At 34.5% G+C, this 18,714-nt stretch overlaps 3 protein-coding genes across 4 annotated transcripts; 1 reads left to right on the top strand and 2 right to left on the bottom strand.

Moving 5' to 3' along the window:
* Positions 1-803: 803 nt before the first annotated feature.
* On the bottom strand, positions 804-3,831 carry LOC140882449 (chromo domain protein LHP1). The gene is made up of 6 exons (XM_073288459.1): positions 3,440-3,831; positions 3,295-3,320; positions 3,066-3,152; positions 2,108-2,887; positions 1,234-1,294; positions 804-1,081 (listed from the first exon to the last, which is right to left on the bottom strand). The coding sequence occupies exons 1-6, from the start codon at positions 3,773-3,775 to the stop codon at positions 1,034-1,036; spliced, it is 1,338 nt and encodes a 445-aa protein (XP_073144560.1). The 5' UTR covers positions 3,776-3,831; the 3' UTR covers positions 804-1,033.
* Positions 3,832-6,011: 2,180 nt separating this feature from the next.
* Positions 6,012-9,883, top strand: LOC140882055 (uncharacterized). Its single transcript, XM_073287800.1, has 9 exons — positions 6,012-6,289; positions 6,535-6,810; positions 7,068-7,124; positions 7,321-7,396; positions 8,130-8,209; positions 8,364-8,413; positions 8,492-8,576; positions 8,703-8,801; positions 9,233-9,883. Exons 2-9 carry the CDS (start codon positions 6,553-6,555, stop codon positions 9,455-9,457), a joined length of 930 nt encoding a protein of 309 aa, XP_073143901.1. The 5' UTR covers positions 6,012-6,289; positions 6,535-6,552; the 3' UTR covers positions 9,458-9,883.
* A 3,288-nt stretch (positions 9,884-13,171) lies between these two features.
* Positions 13,172-18,115, bottom strand: LOC140880838 (uncharacterized). Of its 2 annotated transcripts, none has more exons than XM_073285652.1 (13): positions 18,009-18,115; positions 17,735-17,921; positions 17,536-17,643; positions 17,155-17,244; positions 16,532-16,585; positions 16,222-16,367; positions 15,996-16,143; positions 15,760-15,897; positions 14,977-15,048; positions 14,814-14,887; positions 14,587-14,728; positions 14,397-14,475; positions 13,172-13,657 (listed from the first exon to the last, which is right to left on the bottom strand). In XM_073285652.1, exons 2-13 carry the CDS (start codon positions 17,891-17,893, stop codon positions 13,560-13,562), a joined length of 1,308 nt encoding a protein of 435 aa, XP_073141753.1. In that variant the 5' UTR covers positions 17,894-17,921; positions 18,009-18,115; the 3' UTR covers positions 13,172-13,559. The 2 variants fall into 2 exon arrangements, with proteins under 2 accessions (XP_073141753.1, XP_073141754.1); XM_073285653.1 differs by having other exon boundaries at positions 18,005-18,022.
* Positions 18,116-18,714: the final 599 nt, after the last annotated feature.

Raw genomic sequence — 18,714 nt, 5'->3', positions numbered from 1 at the left:
CAAGATCGAGCTTTATGATATTCGGCTCGTTAGCTCGTGAACAAGCTCGTTAACAAGCTCGTAAGTCATCTCTTAGAAGAAAAAATAACAGTATTGATATTTAATTTATAAATTTATACTTTACTTATGAAAAATATTGAAAAATCTATAAAAATTAATTTATTAGAATAAAATTACAAATTTTAATAATAATATTATATTTTTTTCAAATATATAATTTAGTTTTTAATTAATTTAATAAATATTTAAATTTATAATTTAAATATATTAAGCTCGTTTAGGCTCGATAAAAGCTCGAATAAGCTCATGAGGCATAAATATATTTGTTAAAAGTATAATTTTGTTACGCTAGGATTTGTTTTTTTTGTGGGTGAAATCAGATAAAGTAACAAACTGGATAAATCGTACTTGAATACATAACTTTTTATGCTACTAATTTTTTTTTTTTTGAATATTTCAATTTCAATTAGTAAGATGTTTATCATCAAATTTGAATCTAACTGGAATAAATACCCAGATATCGAAAATGAGATCATGATACAACTAAAGTACATGACCTCACAAGGAAATAAACAATCATGCATCGGTACAGTGACATAAACATGTCAAGATGTGAGTTCGAATTTACCTTGAAACAAAACCCTTAAACCCCACCCAATTCTAATAACAAAATAAACAAAAAGTGTTGATCTATCCATGTGCTGAGAACTCAAACTCAAAATATCATAATATCACCAAACAGTTAAAAAACAACCCAAATGGGACGACTTGAAAGACGCGAAGAACTAAAATTTCAAATGAAAATAAATATAACTTGTACTATAATTTCAACTGCATGAAGGGGTAAATTGATGCAATAGAGCATATATATCAGTGTTGTGGTACATTCCAGCTTAACACTATCTACCATCCTACCAATGGATACTGTGCTTGCATGGCCTGCAATAGTCTTTGGTACAAAATGTTACAACTATACACATATAGGAACAATATATGACTCTACTCTTGTTCGGCTTTAACCGGCTAACCGGATTCATCGTGTTGGACTATACCTCAAATGTTTCTCGTAAAAGTCTATCAGCTGCAGAAGAGAAAACAATGGTGCCAGTGAAAATTCAAACATTACCATTGATGATTCATATCATAAAGGGGAGGACTTGAGGTATTGGTTAAAATGAAATATTATTTTTATGGTCGAAGAACACAGTAAACTATCAAGATTATGAGGCTTACCAAGAGGGGATTGTTAGCTTTCAAAAATTTGTTATCCACAGTAACTTTAGATCCATCAGACCTACAGGCAGCATGGCAATGAGGATCATGAAGCAAAAGAATTATGAGTACACGCTAATCGATGATTTGATGTGTTCAGAACTACATAAATTGTAAAACGCACGTAAGACAGCACCCCATGCAAGAAGGGGGAAGTTATATGCCACCCCAAAGGGCACTGCCCTGGGGTGGCGTGGCAGAGTATAATTGATTAAAATCAATGGGCCCCAATCACGGGTTGCCACGCCACCCCAGGGCAGTGCCCTTGGGGTGGCATAGAATTTCCCGCAAGAAGGTAACAAGCATCTAAGGTATTGTTCACTGCTTGGCTTGGTTACGTCAGACTTTGGCGTTTCAAAATCCGGTTCGAGTTTTGGGATGAAATTTTCCAATCTATTACAATCTTTTTCCAGGCCCCTGAGTCAACTTGTCGTTTGAAAAAACAAATATGCTGTTTAAACTCAGTTACGACAAAATTATATTTTTTTTTCTTTCTACCTTTTCCAAACCATCAATTTCACTAAATAACCTTTGCCATAGAATGCACACAATAATTAACGAAACCACAATTCTAGGGCATGATTAACTCTGAGATGGACAATAAGATAGTTTTTAAAACCCTTTCAGACTAATAAAAAAATTGGAAGAAAATAGTTCCACACCCTTCAAAGGTCTGATGATCAATAAATTGCTATCTGACAATCTTATTCTTCCAATGTCGTACATCCTCTTATATTTAAAAAAACTCACTTTCATGTTGGATCTTCAATATCAACATTTTATATAAATCATTAGATAAAGATTCGCTAAGAAAATTAGGAGTTTGATCACAAACCTCATTGCCTCGAAGGCTACCAAGACTTCTTGAACGTTGTTTGATATGGAAGCTTTGTAGCTTATGGGCTTGAGAATCTGAGTAATGAAGCAAGCTGTTTTGGAATCAGCATACTTATTCTGGCAATTCGTATAACTCCCTAGAAAATCTGAATGTTGAACAAACACGGGTTCTGTTTCAGTACATGTTGCCAGTGCATTTTGTGCACCATCCATAGAGTATGATGTTAGATCTTGCTTGAACCTCTTGACTGAACCAGATTTCCTCTTTTTAGCCCCGGTACAACGACCTGATTGGTAAGCATCCAGAGCATCAGCTTTACTCGATCCATTTGGCAGCACATCTGCTCCTTTCGGTTGACCTTCCTCCGGAGTAATAGCAATCCTATTAGCATCTTCCATGCCGATTGATGTTGCTCCCTTCAGTTCACAAAGCTTCAAATTCAACTCATTTAGCTCCTTTTCTTCTCCCCTCTCAACAGAAACTACTCTCTCATCATTCTCATTCATCCACTTGGACACTTCAATGCTGTTTCCACCGCTTACGTCTGTCTCCCCACTATTATGTATGCTGCTAAAGTCATTCAGCCTGGGAAAGGAAATAGGGTCCTCAGTGATCCTGACAACATGAGAAGGCACATTATAAGTGGCGGCTGCAGGGGATTGCTGCTGCTTTGGCAACTTCTGCTTGGGGAAATGCTGCTTTTTCCTAATCTGAGCATGGGTAATGCCAGTTTGGCGCTTCCTCTTGCGTGTTGGCCTACCTTTTCCGGTCTTCAAACTTGAAACACAACAAAACCACAAAGAATCCAAAATAAATAAAAATTGATAAGATAAATCAGCAATCATGATTTGCTAAAATAGCACCAAGTTATTAGTTTACAAGCAGATCAAAGACCTCATTAGCACAAAATGGTATACGAGATACAGCAAGAACTGAAGAAGATTTAGAAAAAAACCTTTCTTCATATGCATCAATAATATCCGAACACTGCAACAAATTATCGAGAGGTTCCCATGTATTTGCCGCCTCCGACCAGCCTCGCCTTCCCAAACACACATCGAACATCAATTAGCAACAAACCATATCCAGGTCATGGACACAAAAGAAACCCCACCCACTCATATCAATTTGACGATGTGAAAATCCCATTTTCACATGTTACATTCTTGTTGAAAATTACTCACCATTTAATGAGATACTGAACTTGACCCTTCATTTTTCCGCATTCCAAATCAGCCCCAGCGTAACAACAGAAAACCCAAAATCAATCACAATGACCTTCAGTAAAAAAATCGATAACATCTAAAAATTAAAATCCAAAAATCTCACCTTTCGGACGCGCTTTCTGCGGACGCTCTCAATCTCATAGTATCCCTCAGCAAGCTTCACCCTGTCACCCTCGGCCTCCTCTGCAATACTAAAGGGTTCCGACGGCTCGTAATCTTTCTCAGCTGCCGAATCGTCATCTTCTCCTGCTCTCTCTTCGGAAGCATCTTCGGCAGCTTCGAATTTCTCGCTCCCCTCTCCACTATGGAGACCCTCTTTCTCCTCCACCCACTCAGTCGCAACTCCGCCGTCGCTGACGTCGGTTGGGGTGGGAGATGAGGGTGGGTAAGGGGATTGTACGGGCTCAGCACTGCTGCTTCTCCTTTTCCCTCCTTTCATTTTCTCTCTCTACAATGTTTCGACTTCTCTCTCTAGACTATAGAATACAGTCACCAGTCAACTCAACCCTACATCTGGCATTTTCCAAACATTTCACTACATATATATATCAATTTAATTTAGATTAATCATCACATGACATCAATTAAATTTGATAACTTATTTCAAAAAAAAAAAATTTAAATTTGATGATAACTTATGATAAATTGACTACTAAAATTTAAAATATCCATCAACTTATTTCAATTTTTATTATATTCTATTTCTATTTCATTAAATATATGTTTAGATTAATCATCACATCAATTGATTTGATAACTTATGACAAAATAGACTACTAAAATTTAAAATATCCATCAACTTATTTCAATTTTTATTTTATTCTATATTTCATAAATATATGAACAATACGCTTAAATAAATAAAATTTCTAGAAAATCTGTGAAATTGAGAATACATTTTGCAAGATGATTTTGAATAATAGATCTACATTTTTTTTTCGAAGGCGAATAATAGATCTACATACTAAAGTGCATTATGTGTAAATTTTGAAATGAAAGTATATTTCTTTGCAAATGACCTTTGCTTACATATTAAATTCCACTTGCTTTTCCATATATAATAAATAAATAAATAAATAATAAATAAAATGTTAAATAAGTTGATAAGTGTTTGCAATAATTTTAAAATTGAAGTCGATGTTCTTTTTAATAATGGTTAAAATAAATGAAAATTTCATTTGTACAAGTACTTGTGCAAACGTGTATCAATTTTTATGCGTAAGCATAGAGATAGAAGTTGTTCAAGTGAAGGCAAATTGTAAGGACTGTTGATTCTTAGTTAATTATTTTAAAGTGTTAAATTATAATAATTAAATCAAATAATATATTTGCATGTTAAACATATGAATTAATAAAAATAAATAATACAAAAATATATATTTAATTTTTATAGCAGTGTTGAAATAATATAGATCAGCAAAGTTGATGGCGCAAATAAATAAAGAGTAAAATGTATTTTGGTACATGAACTATTGGTAAAATGTCATATTGGAACACGAATTATTGAAAATGGCTTAATTGGTATATGATCCAAATAAAAGGTCAATTTTACCCTTAATATGAATTAATATTATATTGATTAATTTTAAAATATCATATTTATTAAAAATTAATAAATATATATATATATAAATTTGATATTATGAGCACCCATGATGTGCACTTTTGTGTGCATCGCTGACGTGACATCCTCTACATCAAATAGGTGAACGTCACATCATCAGATGTACACATAAGTGCACATGATAGGTGCTCACAATATCAAAACTATATATATATATATAATGATAAATAATTGTCAACTCAAATTATACAACAAATATTGTAATATATTGTTATGATAAAAATATAGATCGCCGAAGTATGCTGATCTCGTGTTTAAATGATTGAAACAAACATATTCACCATTTTAGTTTTTTAATATTTGATACAAAAATTTCAACATTACAGATTAGATCATGAAAAAACAAATCTCAAAAAAAAAAACTTCATTCATTGTTTCGATTTACGTAGTTTTAATAACCCAAAATTTTTTCACTTGATTTAATAATTTATAAATTTGTACTTTTAATCGCACTTGAATTAAATATTAATTAATAAATATTTATTTAATTATATTTTATCGTTATTAAATATATATTAGTCCTACATACATATAATTTACTTATTGACTTTTTGGTTTTATTAATATATAATTTATATCAAATTTTTAAATGAATAATTATTTACACTGATAGAAAAAGTATAATTTCATTATATATTATTTATATTTTAAAAAAAATAAATAATTTTATTAATGAGTATTTTTTCATTAATAAATTATTTAAATTTTATTTTAAAATTTAAATAATTTATTAATGATTGTTTTTTTATTAATAAATTATTTATATTTTAAATTATAAATAATTTATTAATAAGTATTTTTAGTCCTACATGCATATATGATTTATTTATTAAGTTTGTGGTTTTATTAATATATATATATATATTAATTTTTAATAAATATCATATTTTAAAATTAAGCAATATAATAATAATTCATATTAAAATTAAAATTGAATTTTTATTTTATCATGTACAAATTAAAACATTTTCAATAATTAGTGTATCAAAATATATTTTAATCAATAAATAAAAAACACACACATACATTCATATTCTCTCTCCCTCTTGGCCGCACATTTCTCCTATCTTCTTTCTTTTTCTTTTTTCCTTCAACATTTACGTTTCTTACCATGCCCATAACTTCTTCGTCCGTGGCTAGATTTCGAAAATAATAGTAGTTTCTGAAAGCAAACGACGTAAGCTTTCTATTGATACCTATGTTCATAAGTTTCGAGCTCGTTCCGTCGAACCCGTTTTTCCCATCCGCCGTCGTTCGCCGCCTTTTCGTCGCCGACCGTCGCCTAGATTAGGAGGAAGGTTGTTTGGAGCTCTATTTCGAAGCTTTGAGGTACATTTTGAAATTTGGGTATTTCGGTTCATTTGAATTCCTATAATTGATATACGTTAAATTGTTGGTTGAAGTATAATATTTGAGCCGATTGGACATATTGGTTATTTTTCGGAATTTATGTAAGTATTATTCGAAATTTCAGATTTATCAATTAAGAATTTTCAGTTTTAGTGCTTAATAATTGATGTTTGGATGTTTAAATGCTTTAGAAAATCTAAATACGAATTTGTGGAATTTTGTAGATTTTTCAGAAATCGCTGATGGCTTCCATATTTTCCGGAATTCCGAGATGTCTCCGACCAAGCTCTGCCCTTTGTATTGAGAAAACATTGTTAGCTTCATTTGCCCCACCGAAGACGTTATCTTTCCCCGCGTTCCACAACTTTGCTGTTTCGGCTTCTGCGGCGGGCACGGCTGCGTCTACTCCCTTATCCATATCAGAAAAACAGGAAATCAGAAGCCCAGAACTCGTCGCTCGGGAATACGCGGATCTTGATCTCTCTGAAAAATTCTGCCAGGCCTGTACTCTGTATATTTGGACCCTATACGCACTCATGTGTATGCGGCCCTGTGATATTGCGCTTGATTCTTATAACCTTGCTGTGTCTAAGTTTCGTTTACTTTTATGTTGGTTTAGCGCGTAATGCTGAATATTTGCGGGGTGTTTCAGCTGGGGTTTATGTGTTTAAGTTTCTATATCGTTTATCATTAAATTTTGTTATTTGCCCGAGAAAAAAAAATCACTACTTCTATTGATATAATTGGCCTGTTGCAGGAGGTGGGTCATGTGAGAATCCGCCAGCATGTCAATCCTCTTCGTTCCACACTCATGGTAATTTCTCTGAGAGGGAGCAGATTTTTGCTCACGCCCTTTTGTTTTTGTGTTGGTTGAGTGCTTGTGCGCGGGATGAGTAATGAATAGGGACTAGGAGAGGTTCTGAGTTATACCGTTGTCGATTTGGTATTTAAAAATTTTATGATTTCTCCAACTCGGTAAAAAAAGTTAACCTTTTACTTTTGGTGTGTAGATTCCTGTTGAATTGCCTGATTGGAGTATGGTGTATGATGATCCGACGTTGCCTTTGATGGTGGATATTGGTAGTGGTAGGACCTTATTTACCTCTCTTGACATCTAAACATTTTTTGTAAAATATTTTTGTGACGTGTTATTCATCTAATGCAATGTCCTCCCATGATTTATTGATTGCTTTGTTTTAATCTATGATTTATGTGATATGCAACAAGTATTGTTATCTGTCAATACTGTACTTTTCATTGTTTGTATATACAATGCTTCCAAATTGCTTGCAATGTTCTAATTAGCACAGTCTTCATTTAGTTGCTAGTTGTGGTATTACTTTAATCATTAGTTACCTAATTGGTGCAAGGCCAGGCACCTTGAGCTTTTGGAGCAAAATATACTGGGGTGAAGTGTCATGAATGTTGGAAAAGTTGCCTTATGTTTAAATAGTGATTATTCTGCACTTCAGTTAGCCCTTCATGTTGTTCGCTTCTTATTTTATTATCGATTTGTTTTCCACGGGCATGTCAATGTCAGTAACCCTTGTGTGGATGTTAATCTATGCTTTGGTAGCCGACACATATTTTTATTCCGACTGTATACACTGGTGTCAGCATCACTGACAACGTGCATTACATTAAGTTTTATGGTCTTTCCATTTGGGAACCAATTTTTTTAGTCACAGAAGATATTGATCTTTATCACCTCTTTAATACAAAATGAGCTTGACCTTCTGAATAAATGTAACGTGATACTTTTCAGTTCAAATTTTCTATTTGGTGATTGTCTTCTTAAGACAGATAATGAAAATTTCAGGTAGTGGCAGGTTTCTCATTTGGCTTGCTAGAAGAAATTCAGGATTGAGGAATTACCTGGGATTGGAAATACGGCCAAAAGTAGGCAACAGGTTCCTCAGTTGTTTTGCACATGCACACCCAGATATGTATACATGTATATCTATATGTATAAACTTAAAGTGCAGTTCTTCCTATGTGGAAACTCAAAAACATGAAATCGATTATCATAAGCTGCAGTTATCTTCTTGTGCAGTTGGCCAAACGTGCTGAACATTGGGTGAATGAGCTGGCTCTAAGGAACATGTAAGGTATTCAAAATTTTAGTTTATTACGGCTCTTGGAAGTCACTGAAATTGGTGCCTGATGTATATGTAAATGCAGACATTTTATTTTTGCTAATGCGACTATCTCCTTCAAACAACTTGTATCCACATATCCAGGCCCTTTGATTTTTGTGTCTATCTTGGTGAGATCATCTTTTCAGCTCTATATATTTATAAGGACGTGAAGATTTAAGAAAGATATTCCTTTCGTTTAGAATAAATTATCTTTTGAAATATGTTAAACAGTTAACATTCATCGCTCTATGCAGTGCCCAGATCCCCATTTCAAGAAAAAACATCATAAAAGAAGGGTAGTGCAGAAGCCTCTGGTTGAATCTATTGTAGATGGCTTAGTGCCTGGGGGTCAGGTACGAGTATAAACTTTCAGTTTCTTGTATACGGTTGCACCTTGAGCTTTTCAACAGCTATTTACAATTTTACATATGATCAGCGTTTTATGACTTGCTTCATATGATATTTCTGGTTTGCTACTTTCGAGAGGTTTATATCATCTTCAGGCTAGATTTCCTATCAATCAAGCCAACCGATGAGGAACCTTTAATTTTTTCAAAAACTTGCCCGTTGGTTAAATTGTGAAACAGTCAGATTCTTCATTTTTAGGAAAAAAGGTTATACATATATGTGTGTCTATATATACAAGATATATGTATTCCACCATATTCCTAGAATTCCTTTTCTGTTTTCAGAATTATTTTGATGTTTAGTATCACTTAACAATAATACCGCATGTTTATAGATTGTGTGCATTTCACTTGAATGACACATTTTTGTTGGACAGGTCTTCATTCAATCTGATGTTCTGGAAGTGGCAGTAGACATGAGGGACTATTTTGAAGGCAACTCGGACAAACTCATACACATAGACAGAATTGACCCTAACATGCCGTGCGACGATGAGGGATGGTTGTTGAGCAATCCAATGGGAATAAGAACTGAACGAGAGATCCATGCAGAATTCGAAGGTGCTAGAATTTATCGAAGAATGTACCAGAGACAGGGATAACTGGTATATAACCTTATGACTAAGGGCATTGCAGTTGTGCATGAGCATGACAGACAGATATTGGTTGGTGGCTATTACTTTTCTCATGTTTTTTACAGTTGACATCATGGTCCATGCATGTTATTGCGTCCTTAGTAGTCGAATGATTCTTCAATGTTATTTGAAGATTTGCCTATGTTGAGCTGAGGCGACCCTCTTAACAATTATTCAAGATTCGGCAATTTGCTGAAGCCTGGAGGCGTCCAGCTCTTCATTCCGGTACTTCCTCGATGTCCGGAGGCTTGTTGCTCCATTTTATTTACGATCGATGTACCAAATTCTTTGTAATGGAACAAGTTGCATCTGCTGTTGTAGCAGAGGCCTTGTTGAACCACCTCCAGGGTTTGTAAAAATAATTGTTGCTTCAATGGTAATCTGTTGCTGATATGTGAGTACTCGATTACACCAATTTTCTTGCTTTTACATTCATTTGTAATTAAATTGTTTGGATCTATCGCAAACATATTACATAATACATGATTGGTTAGTTTGTAGCATAACTTAAAAATAAAATTTACTTAATATACGGACATAATCCTAGCAGCAAGAAGACTGGTCGAAATGCAAAGAAAACATAAATGCATGAGATACCAGATTCATACTTGGATAACCAAACAAGGAAATCTCAGGTGGCGGCTCATACACAGAATGATGAAACTAGGAGAAACTTGGGTCCATGAACATTATAATCTAATCAACAACTATGGGAGAATCGAAGGTCATTCCCCGGCCACCAGCTCAGGTGGCAAATCACCCCTAAAGATATGCACCTTGAATCTGAGATTGTTTTTGTTGTTCTGCACCAGTTCAAACACACAACCATCTCCACACTTGAGATCATTATCCGAGAGAAATCCTCTCCACTCGGAGTCGAACGCAAACGAAAGGTGACCATGGTCTCATTGGTAAGATATGTTCCAATCCTTGCCCCTATTTGTGAGAATCACTGGGACAGTCGACAGAGGAAGCAATTGAACCATGTGGGCAGGTACGTACTGTTGGGAACAAAGGGGAATTCACGATAATACCTCGATCAAACAGATAGTTGAAACAAATGAAATGTGTGAATGATATTTATTTACCAATGCACATGATTTCTCAACATGTGATTTTGTAAAAATAACATCAAAAAATGGTACACCCAGAAGATGGGAAACTTCTTCTGCTTCATCTGCTTCATCTTCTACATATTCATCTTCATCTTCATCTACATATTCATCTTCTACTTCAACTGGAGGTGATTGAGGGGTCGATCCAAACGAAGCCTTGCATTGCTTCCCCCTCAGATGGCTCAATATGCTTCCAGAAGCAACAACTGTTGGAAAAAGATTGAATGAATTTAAAGCCTTGGAGATTGAATTAAGCCTTGTTGAAAGCCTTGTTCAAAGCCTTTGGGATTGTCCAAAGTCTTGTCCCAAATATTTGAATTTGGTGAAATATATTGGAGGGAAAGTTGTCCCACATTGGAACAACTTCAATGTATTGCTCATCTTAAATAACCCATGTTTGGTTTATGAGATTGGGCCCTTAGGGCATCGAATATTTTGTAAAGGGGCAAAACGCTAATCGATGAATCAAACACACGCGCGGCCGGCCGGCTCGGCGCGGCGGGGCGAGGTCTTCTGATCCGATTATCTTTTTTGGAAAAAATTTATTTAAAATAATATTTTATTATTTTATTGAGTGCGCCCGAGCGGTAATTACCGCTCGAGCGCATCACCTCATATGCGGAACAGAAACTTGGCAGAAGGTGGGCGCCCGAGCGGTAATAAATTACCGATCGAGCGCATCGTTCAAAGTGGCTTGCGCCCGAGCGGTAAAATATTACCGCGCGCGACACTTAAAGTGCGAGACAGTAGGCTGCCTAAAAGTTGGCTGCTCGAGCGGTAGAATATTACCGCCCGAGCGCGCCTTCTGTGCAATGAAAAGTCACGACTCTTTTTGGGCCTTTTCTGTCATGGGGTGCATCTTTAGGCCTTAAGACATGTTCTTTGGGCGTCCGTGTATATATATATCTGATGATATACGCAGAATATATAGAGATAACATCTGAACTTTAGATTTCTGATTTCTCTACAAATTCTCCCAACTCTCACAAAAGTCAAGTTCATACATATTTTCGTTCGCTGAAGTTTGAGATATTCGTTGTGCTGCCATATCTCGTTCAGAAGTCGTTGTATCTTAGAGACGATTGCCGCCAACGTTTAGCACTGTTAACGGACAATTTCGTCTTGCGGATAGAGAAATTCTCTCGCCTCGACTATTTGCTGTTGCTGTAAAAGTTTTTTCAGAATTCGGAGTACAACCATATAACAACAACTACTGCATTTGTGTACACCTAAAAATATATATATAAAAACAAATTTATTATTCTGAAACAATGCATATCCTATACACAAAAATTCAGTTTCCCCGAACACACCCACTTATCTCCACAAATGCACAATTCAATTCATACATGAAGAAAAGGAAATAATACGAACCTTTTCCTTGGCATCAACAAGAGAGTGAATCCATTTTGAAGGACAGGGAAAGCAAAGGGAGACATTTTAATACCTTTTTCTATTCACCGTATTACTAATATATGTATAACTCATCACATCTCATCCCATGTTCTTTTCATTTTATTTATTCATATATTAACTATTTATTTTACATCAATCAAATCATTAATTATTTATCTCATATCAATCAAATCATTGAATTCAAATTATTATATTATCTTTTATAAATAATATAATTTTTATTTTATTTATTGTTAAAAAACAAAATAGTTATTTAACATTTTTATATAAAATTTAATCAATCAAATCAAATAAATCATAATCTATCAATCAAGTCAATACTATTTTAACTATTATTTTTTATTTATTTTTATTATATTATATTAATTATCTATATATTATTTATAGCATACATCAAATCAAACCAGCCTAAATTTAAGATTCGGACCGAAGCGGTAGCATAGACGTTTGAGTTCCGAGTCTTCTGACAAAAGTACGTTGACACGTGACCTTCGGAATGAGGGATTTTTTTTAAAAAAAAAATATATATATATATATATAATAATAATAATAATAATAATAATAATAATAAAATATCAAATAATATTTTAAAAAAGAATGTTTTTTCGAGGTTTAAAGTTTAAGCCTCGCCCTATTTGAAACATGTTTATTTTGGCCCCTATCAATATATAATGATAGTTGTCAAATTGTAATACAAATAGGGCCCGAAGTTTTAAAACTCGGGTCCTCTAAATAAATTTTTTTACTTTATACTTCTGCAAAAAGATAAAAATCTTTTTATGCATGATTTCTAAAAATTCAATACATCGATTCACTTGCTATTAAATAGTTTCGAAAAACTAATTACTTCACAGAGGAGACGCGAAACCTACACATGGTTAGCCTGAGACAATTTATAATTAAAAAAGAAAAAATATTTTCACCTCTACATTTCAATTGGTTTTGAATACGCTGATCGTGTTTTCAGTGATAATTATCATTCCGTTATAAGGATTTAGAACGAAGTGTTGGGCTCATTTTCAAATTCCAACCCAATGACACCCTCTGCTTTCATGAAAGAAATGATTGAAAATGCTTGCTTGCTTGCTTTTAATATGATTGTGTATAGCATGAAGTTCAAGATCGACTTCTAAGTCAAAAGACATGTAAAAATCAAAATCTCGTACAAATATAAATATAAAAATTAAAAATATGAGTAACCATAACCCAAGCTTGTCGCTTGTCAGTCAACTATGATACAGAGAGCATACTGTGATTCAAGAGGAATCCAGACGAAAATAAAGTTTGCCAGCGCTAGTCTCACTTGTCTTCTCCCTAATAAACACCTAATTGTTGAACCAAAGTTGCTTATTAACAAACACCTAGCACACAACTGGTCAGGGGTTCGAGTCACCTTAATCGTGAGTTGGCGAAAATCCTCCTTTATCACAAAAAGGAAAAAACCACGCCTAGTTGAAGAGAAACAAGAAGATATACAGATAACCGATGCATTAAAATGTTCAAAAAGGGGATGGAGAAGATTGATAAAAAATAGACATCTACTCCAAAGTTTTGAGAAGCCTGAATAATCCCGCTGCTTCTCTTATCCGGGAGAACTCGATGCAGAATGCTTGCACTTCAATGAATATGTCATGAACTGAAAACAACAAAAATATTAGAGTAACACGCACATAACCAGGCAATACTGATACATGCCATGCGTGCTAAATTCATAAAAGACAACCACACCGAGTATCACATTGGCACACATAAACACAGCGGCAATAATTCAGGAAAATTCCACCAACTTGTATAATTTCAACTACAATGTTGCATCCAGTTTCACATCATATAGGGTCGTCGTTGAAATATAAGATCAGTTGATTTTAAAATCGATACAAATTGTAATAGAGAAGGAAAGAAGTAATTTGATCTGACATGCTTCAGAAAGTTAGCAGGAAAACCAAGCAATAAGAACCTTTGGATGCCAATCACGTTTTACAAAGAAATAGCTATCAAGCATCAGAAAAAAAATTCTTGTCGTTCAGAAACAAAAATAGATCATTTACCCCATCAAATACTCTATAATCTCCTCTAAAACCCAGTTTCCAGTTTCCAATAAGTATCAAATAATACTGGCAAGGGAGTTGAAACTTGAAAACAGTGGCATTCATCTCCGATTCTGAAGATTTAAATGTTCTCCATAAATAAGCAAAGAGAAAAGTTTCTAGAATCTGCTCATATATGAGTTGTTTAATGATGTCAATGTCTACCAACAATACAAGGTTAATTAACTCGTTTTCTTTGGCAATCAAGCAATACTCAGTTTATGGTAAAAAGGGAAAAGCATCCGATAGCGCCATCAAATTCTATAAACCAACTTTTAAATTGCTTACCATTGATTATTTTGTTTCGGATCAAACTTTGCAGAAAAACGCAAACCAATCTCACAAGTCTATTCTGCATATATCTATCCTGGAAAAGAAGATAGAGAAAAAGGGCAAGTATTATTCCAGTACGAAAAGAAAAAGACAATGAGTTGATTAATATGGAAACTAATAAGGGAATAAAGATGCAGATGCTAACCTTTATACCCTGGCAAGCACTTATACAGTTTGAAATGTAGGTGTGTAAGAACTCGGTGGGAAGTTCAATTGTAGTAGTCAGCCTATTCACTACTTCCATGGAATGAAGACTCATCTCCATGTTAACAAGAACCGTAAAATATCTGTGACAAAGATATCTGCAATATTAGGGTCACAATAATGCTTGGTTCCGTAATAAAAGCCAAAACAAAACACGCAAGATCATACTCTGATATTTCAGGTGAATTGATTAACTTAATGAGAATTTCAACCGCAATCATAGGATTATTCTCCACTAGTTCCTGACACCATTGATATAGATAAGAAAAAAACCTGGCCACAACTTCCTAACAATAAATGGAAAATAAATGGAAGCAGGAAATTGACATACTGGAAGCTTTTTGGGGGTCAGTCCACAGTGATATACCAGCTTTGGGTCATTTGCCAACTCCACCAAAACTCTCTAAAGATATGAACAAGCTAAGAACGTTATGAATACCACTAGAATGAATTTCGATACTCAACCAAAAATTTCGATGATCAGAAACCAGGGAAGTGATACATTTACAGTTGCAATATTAAAGCGAAAATGCACGTGAAGGTCAAGGACTACCCCCGTCATGCATCGTAAAACAAGCACAACATGAGGTGTGGAATGAAATTCGTATATGAAATGAAACCTTTCTTTCTATTATTATTTTTTTCAACTTTCAGAAATCTTATAACCAGGGTTAAGTTCTATATACGACAACCAAAGAGTAACCAATTTGTCTAAATGTTCAGCATTAACCCACCAGATCTTCTATGACAAACCACACCAGTATTGTAAATTAAGAAAAAAATTATTTTGGAAATTAAAGATACGACTCTTTGTCACGTCTTTGTATAACCTTAATGCCATGATTGGTACATCCACGATCCACTTAAAATACGACTCTTTAGAACCTTATGTTGCCCCGTTAGAAATTTTATAAGTTTCATACCCATATCTCAGATAAAATCATCAAGGATGCTCATTTTTTCTTTCCCCCTTTTGCCATCAGTACATCACATTGATTCCTGGAGGAGTTTAGAATCCTACTACATGGTTCCATTGAGAGTATTGATTCTATAATTAAAATTCCTTGTTGGAAATCCTTACTGTAATAACCAAGGACCAACTAAAAAATGCTACCTCTTGTTGAACAGGGACAAGTGCACCCTTTAAAGCTTTTGCAATTAAATCTCTCACCGCTGCCCCTCTACTTGTATCAGCACACATACCGTAGTCCCATAAAAGCTCATGGTTGAAATCCGGGTTCAGCCAACATAGCTGTGAAAACATTGGAGACTTTGTTGGAATATTCGCACGTCTGAAAGTTTCCAATGTCTATTCATTGGCTAATTACAGTTGGTGCTTGATTCCCTTACCTCTCCATCCGTTATGGGAAGCCTTGGTGGGAAAGGCCTGATCCATTGTGGAGTTAATCCCTCCAATGAGATAGAGGGCAACAACCCAGCAATAGTTTCATCCCTATTCCCAGATCCAATTTTAGATGTAACTCCGGGTCCATCGAACCTGAAATTCGATTCCCAGTTTCAAGAGAAGAAATGACAAAATTGTCAAAGAACTCTACAATGTGAAGATAACACATACTCTGACGAATTGCTATTACATCCATCGGGCACATCAGGATCAGGTATCACATTGTTCACGGAGTTGTCCTTCAATGAACATTTCAATGGTTCTGGCTGAATTTTGGGACAGTACTGTTGCTGCATATGCTCATGTTGTGGAAAAGACTGGAAGGTCAAAACAAGAATGATCACTTCAAGCACACAAGTAACGGAAAAAATTGAAGCATATTTTTGGGCCAACACAACACAGGGCAAGCAAAAAGCATGTTAGAAAATGCAAGCAATTACCATTTGCACATGTAAGAAAATTCAATATATGCATAACTTACATGTAATGAAAGGTCAAAAGATTTGACGAAATCAGCTGCAGAGTGATTGAGAAGCTGCAGGGAAGAAAATACGGTCACCAGAAGTTATGATTGATACAAAACAGTGGGCAATGAAAAGAGGTAAGAGGACACCATCAAAAATTTGATGAACCGTAGAAACATGTGAGCAGTGAGCTTGAACTGTATAAAATTACACTTAAGGCTCCTACTCAGGAAATAGACAAAATAGCCCAAAATCGAGCATGAATTTCAAATCATCACAGTCACCTGGATTACACCGCATCATGCATTTTGTAATGATTAATTGCATAAAACTACTAAAGGCGGCATATCAATAAATTCTAGGCCTGCAAAGGAGTTGAACTTGGCTTTCTACACAAGTATAAACAGCTTTAATTGCTCAGGTGAAACTTCAATAAAAAAAAAAAAATTTGAATAAGCTCAAGCATTTTCTCATGCTTCAGACGTGTTCATAATTTTTCAAGCATAAGCATGCCATAATTTTTCAGACCTAATAGAAGTTTAGAACTGATATTTTGTAGTATTGGATGGTTGCCATCCTGTATTAGCAACAAATGGTTGATCTTAACGGGAAACAAGAGAAACAGAAAAGCAAATGAAACCTCTCTGCTATTTTTCCCGGTTGTGGAAGCGCCTAATAACTGAAGAACAAATGCCCGTTCAAACTTCTCTGCTTCTTCATCACAAGCTGCCTACGAATAATGAAGGGAAAAAAAAGTAAAGCAAAACCAAACAGAAGTTCCGACACCAATGTTATCAATTAATTAAGAACAAATTACAGTATAAGAAACAAAGTAAATTAAACACATAAGGATTGAAACGGAAACAGAATGTCGAAACGAGTTGGCAAGTCAATGAGCAAAAAAACAAAAGTCATATGCGTTCAATAAAAAAGAAGTCTTTTGTAACCACATCCTAAATCATAGCTGTAAAACTATGAATCATAAAATAGAATCACAGAATGCAACGAACTATGTGCTTACATCCACAAGCTTAGTGATGAAAGGGTTGGAAGAAGGCTGCTGAGACGCATATGCATGATAAATAATCGCAAAAGCAATCAACCGTTGAGTTGGACTGAGCAATTTCTCCTGCAGCAACGGCAATTGAAAACATTGTTTCAATAGCAATATTCTCAGCGACAGAGAAAATTGAGATCATAAAGTACAAAAAAACCCTAACCTTGGGGTCTGACAACAAAAATTCGAGGGCGGAGCAGGCATATAAGTGGAGAGAGCGGGGAAAGTTGGAGTCGAAATCCGCCACGATCTGTTCCAAGGTCCTTTCTTCTCCGCCATTCAACAGTCTCAATAGCTTCCCGGAATCCTCAAACCCTAACATCTCGGCGCACTTTTCTCTTCTTCAACTCCTAGAAATCGAAAAAAGGACAGAGAGAATCAGACGCAGCCGTTTTATAGAGCTTCGTTATCTCGAAGAGATTCGCGTACAGACTTACGAGTCACCACTTCACTTCGTACAGCTGAGGTTACCGCTTCAGTATTAAAATCCAGTGCACCTCTTCCTTCATAACAGCATAAATTACATTTTGGTACTATATTTTCAAATGATTTCCACTTTGGTACACGAATTTTGCCATAGTCTATATATAACTATATACTATATTTTTATCCCCATTGTTGTTTTATATATATATATATATATATATATATATATAATATAATATAAAAAAGAAAGCATATGGATCGGAATATTTTACTATATAAGGTTGGATTTCCTGAAAATCAATGATGAACACATTCGTGAACATCAATTTATCTCTGAAATGAATTTCTCTACGTGGTTTTTGTTTATTCAACAAAAAAAATGTTGCATCAATCGATATTAATATTCGGTAGATGAGATCATAGCATATGGGTAATACCTAAATCATGGATTCAAAGGTTTATATTTTTACACATAAGCGTAATTAATTATATATTGTTGACATGCAAATCATGAGACATTAAATCTATTATTGAGGTATTACTCATATACTAAGTTGAAATTTACTTTAATACTCAAATATGTCCTTAATTCGAATATCTTTCCCTCTGGATTTTGAAGAGAAAAAACTTTTAATATAGACATATTTAAACTCAAACATTTTAAACAATATTATAAAAACAATCCTTCACTTTCTTTGGCAAACTTCACTTTCCATT

This window comes from Henckelia pumila, chromosome 2, assembly GCF_033568475.1.
Source record: "Henckelia pumila isolate YLH828 chromosome 2, ASM3356847v2, whole genome shotgun sequence".
NCBI lineage: Eukaryota > Viridiplantae > Streptophyta > Magnoliopsida > Lamiales > Gesneriaceae > Henckelia > Henckelia pumila.
This window is presented reverse-complemented; position numbering and strand designations above follow the sequence as displayed.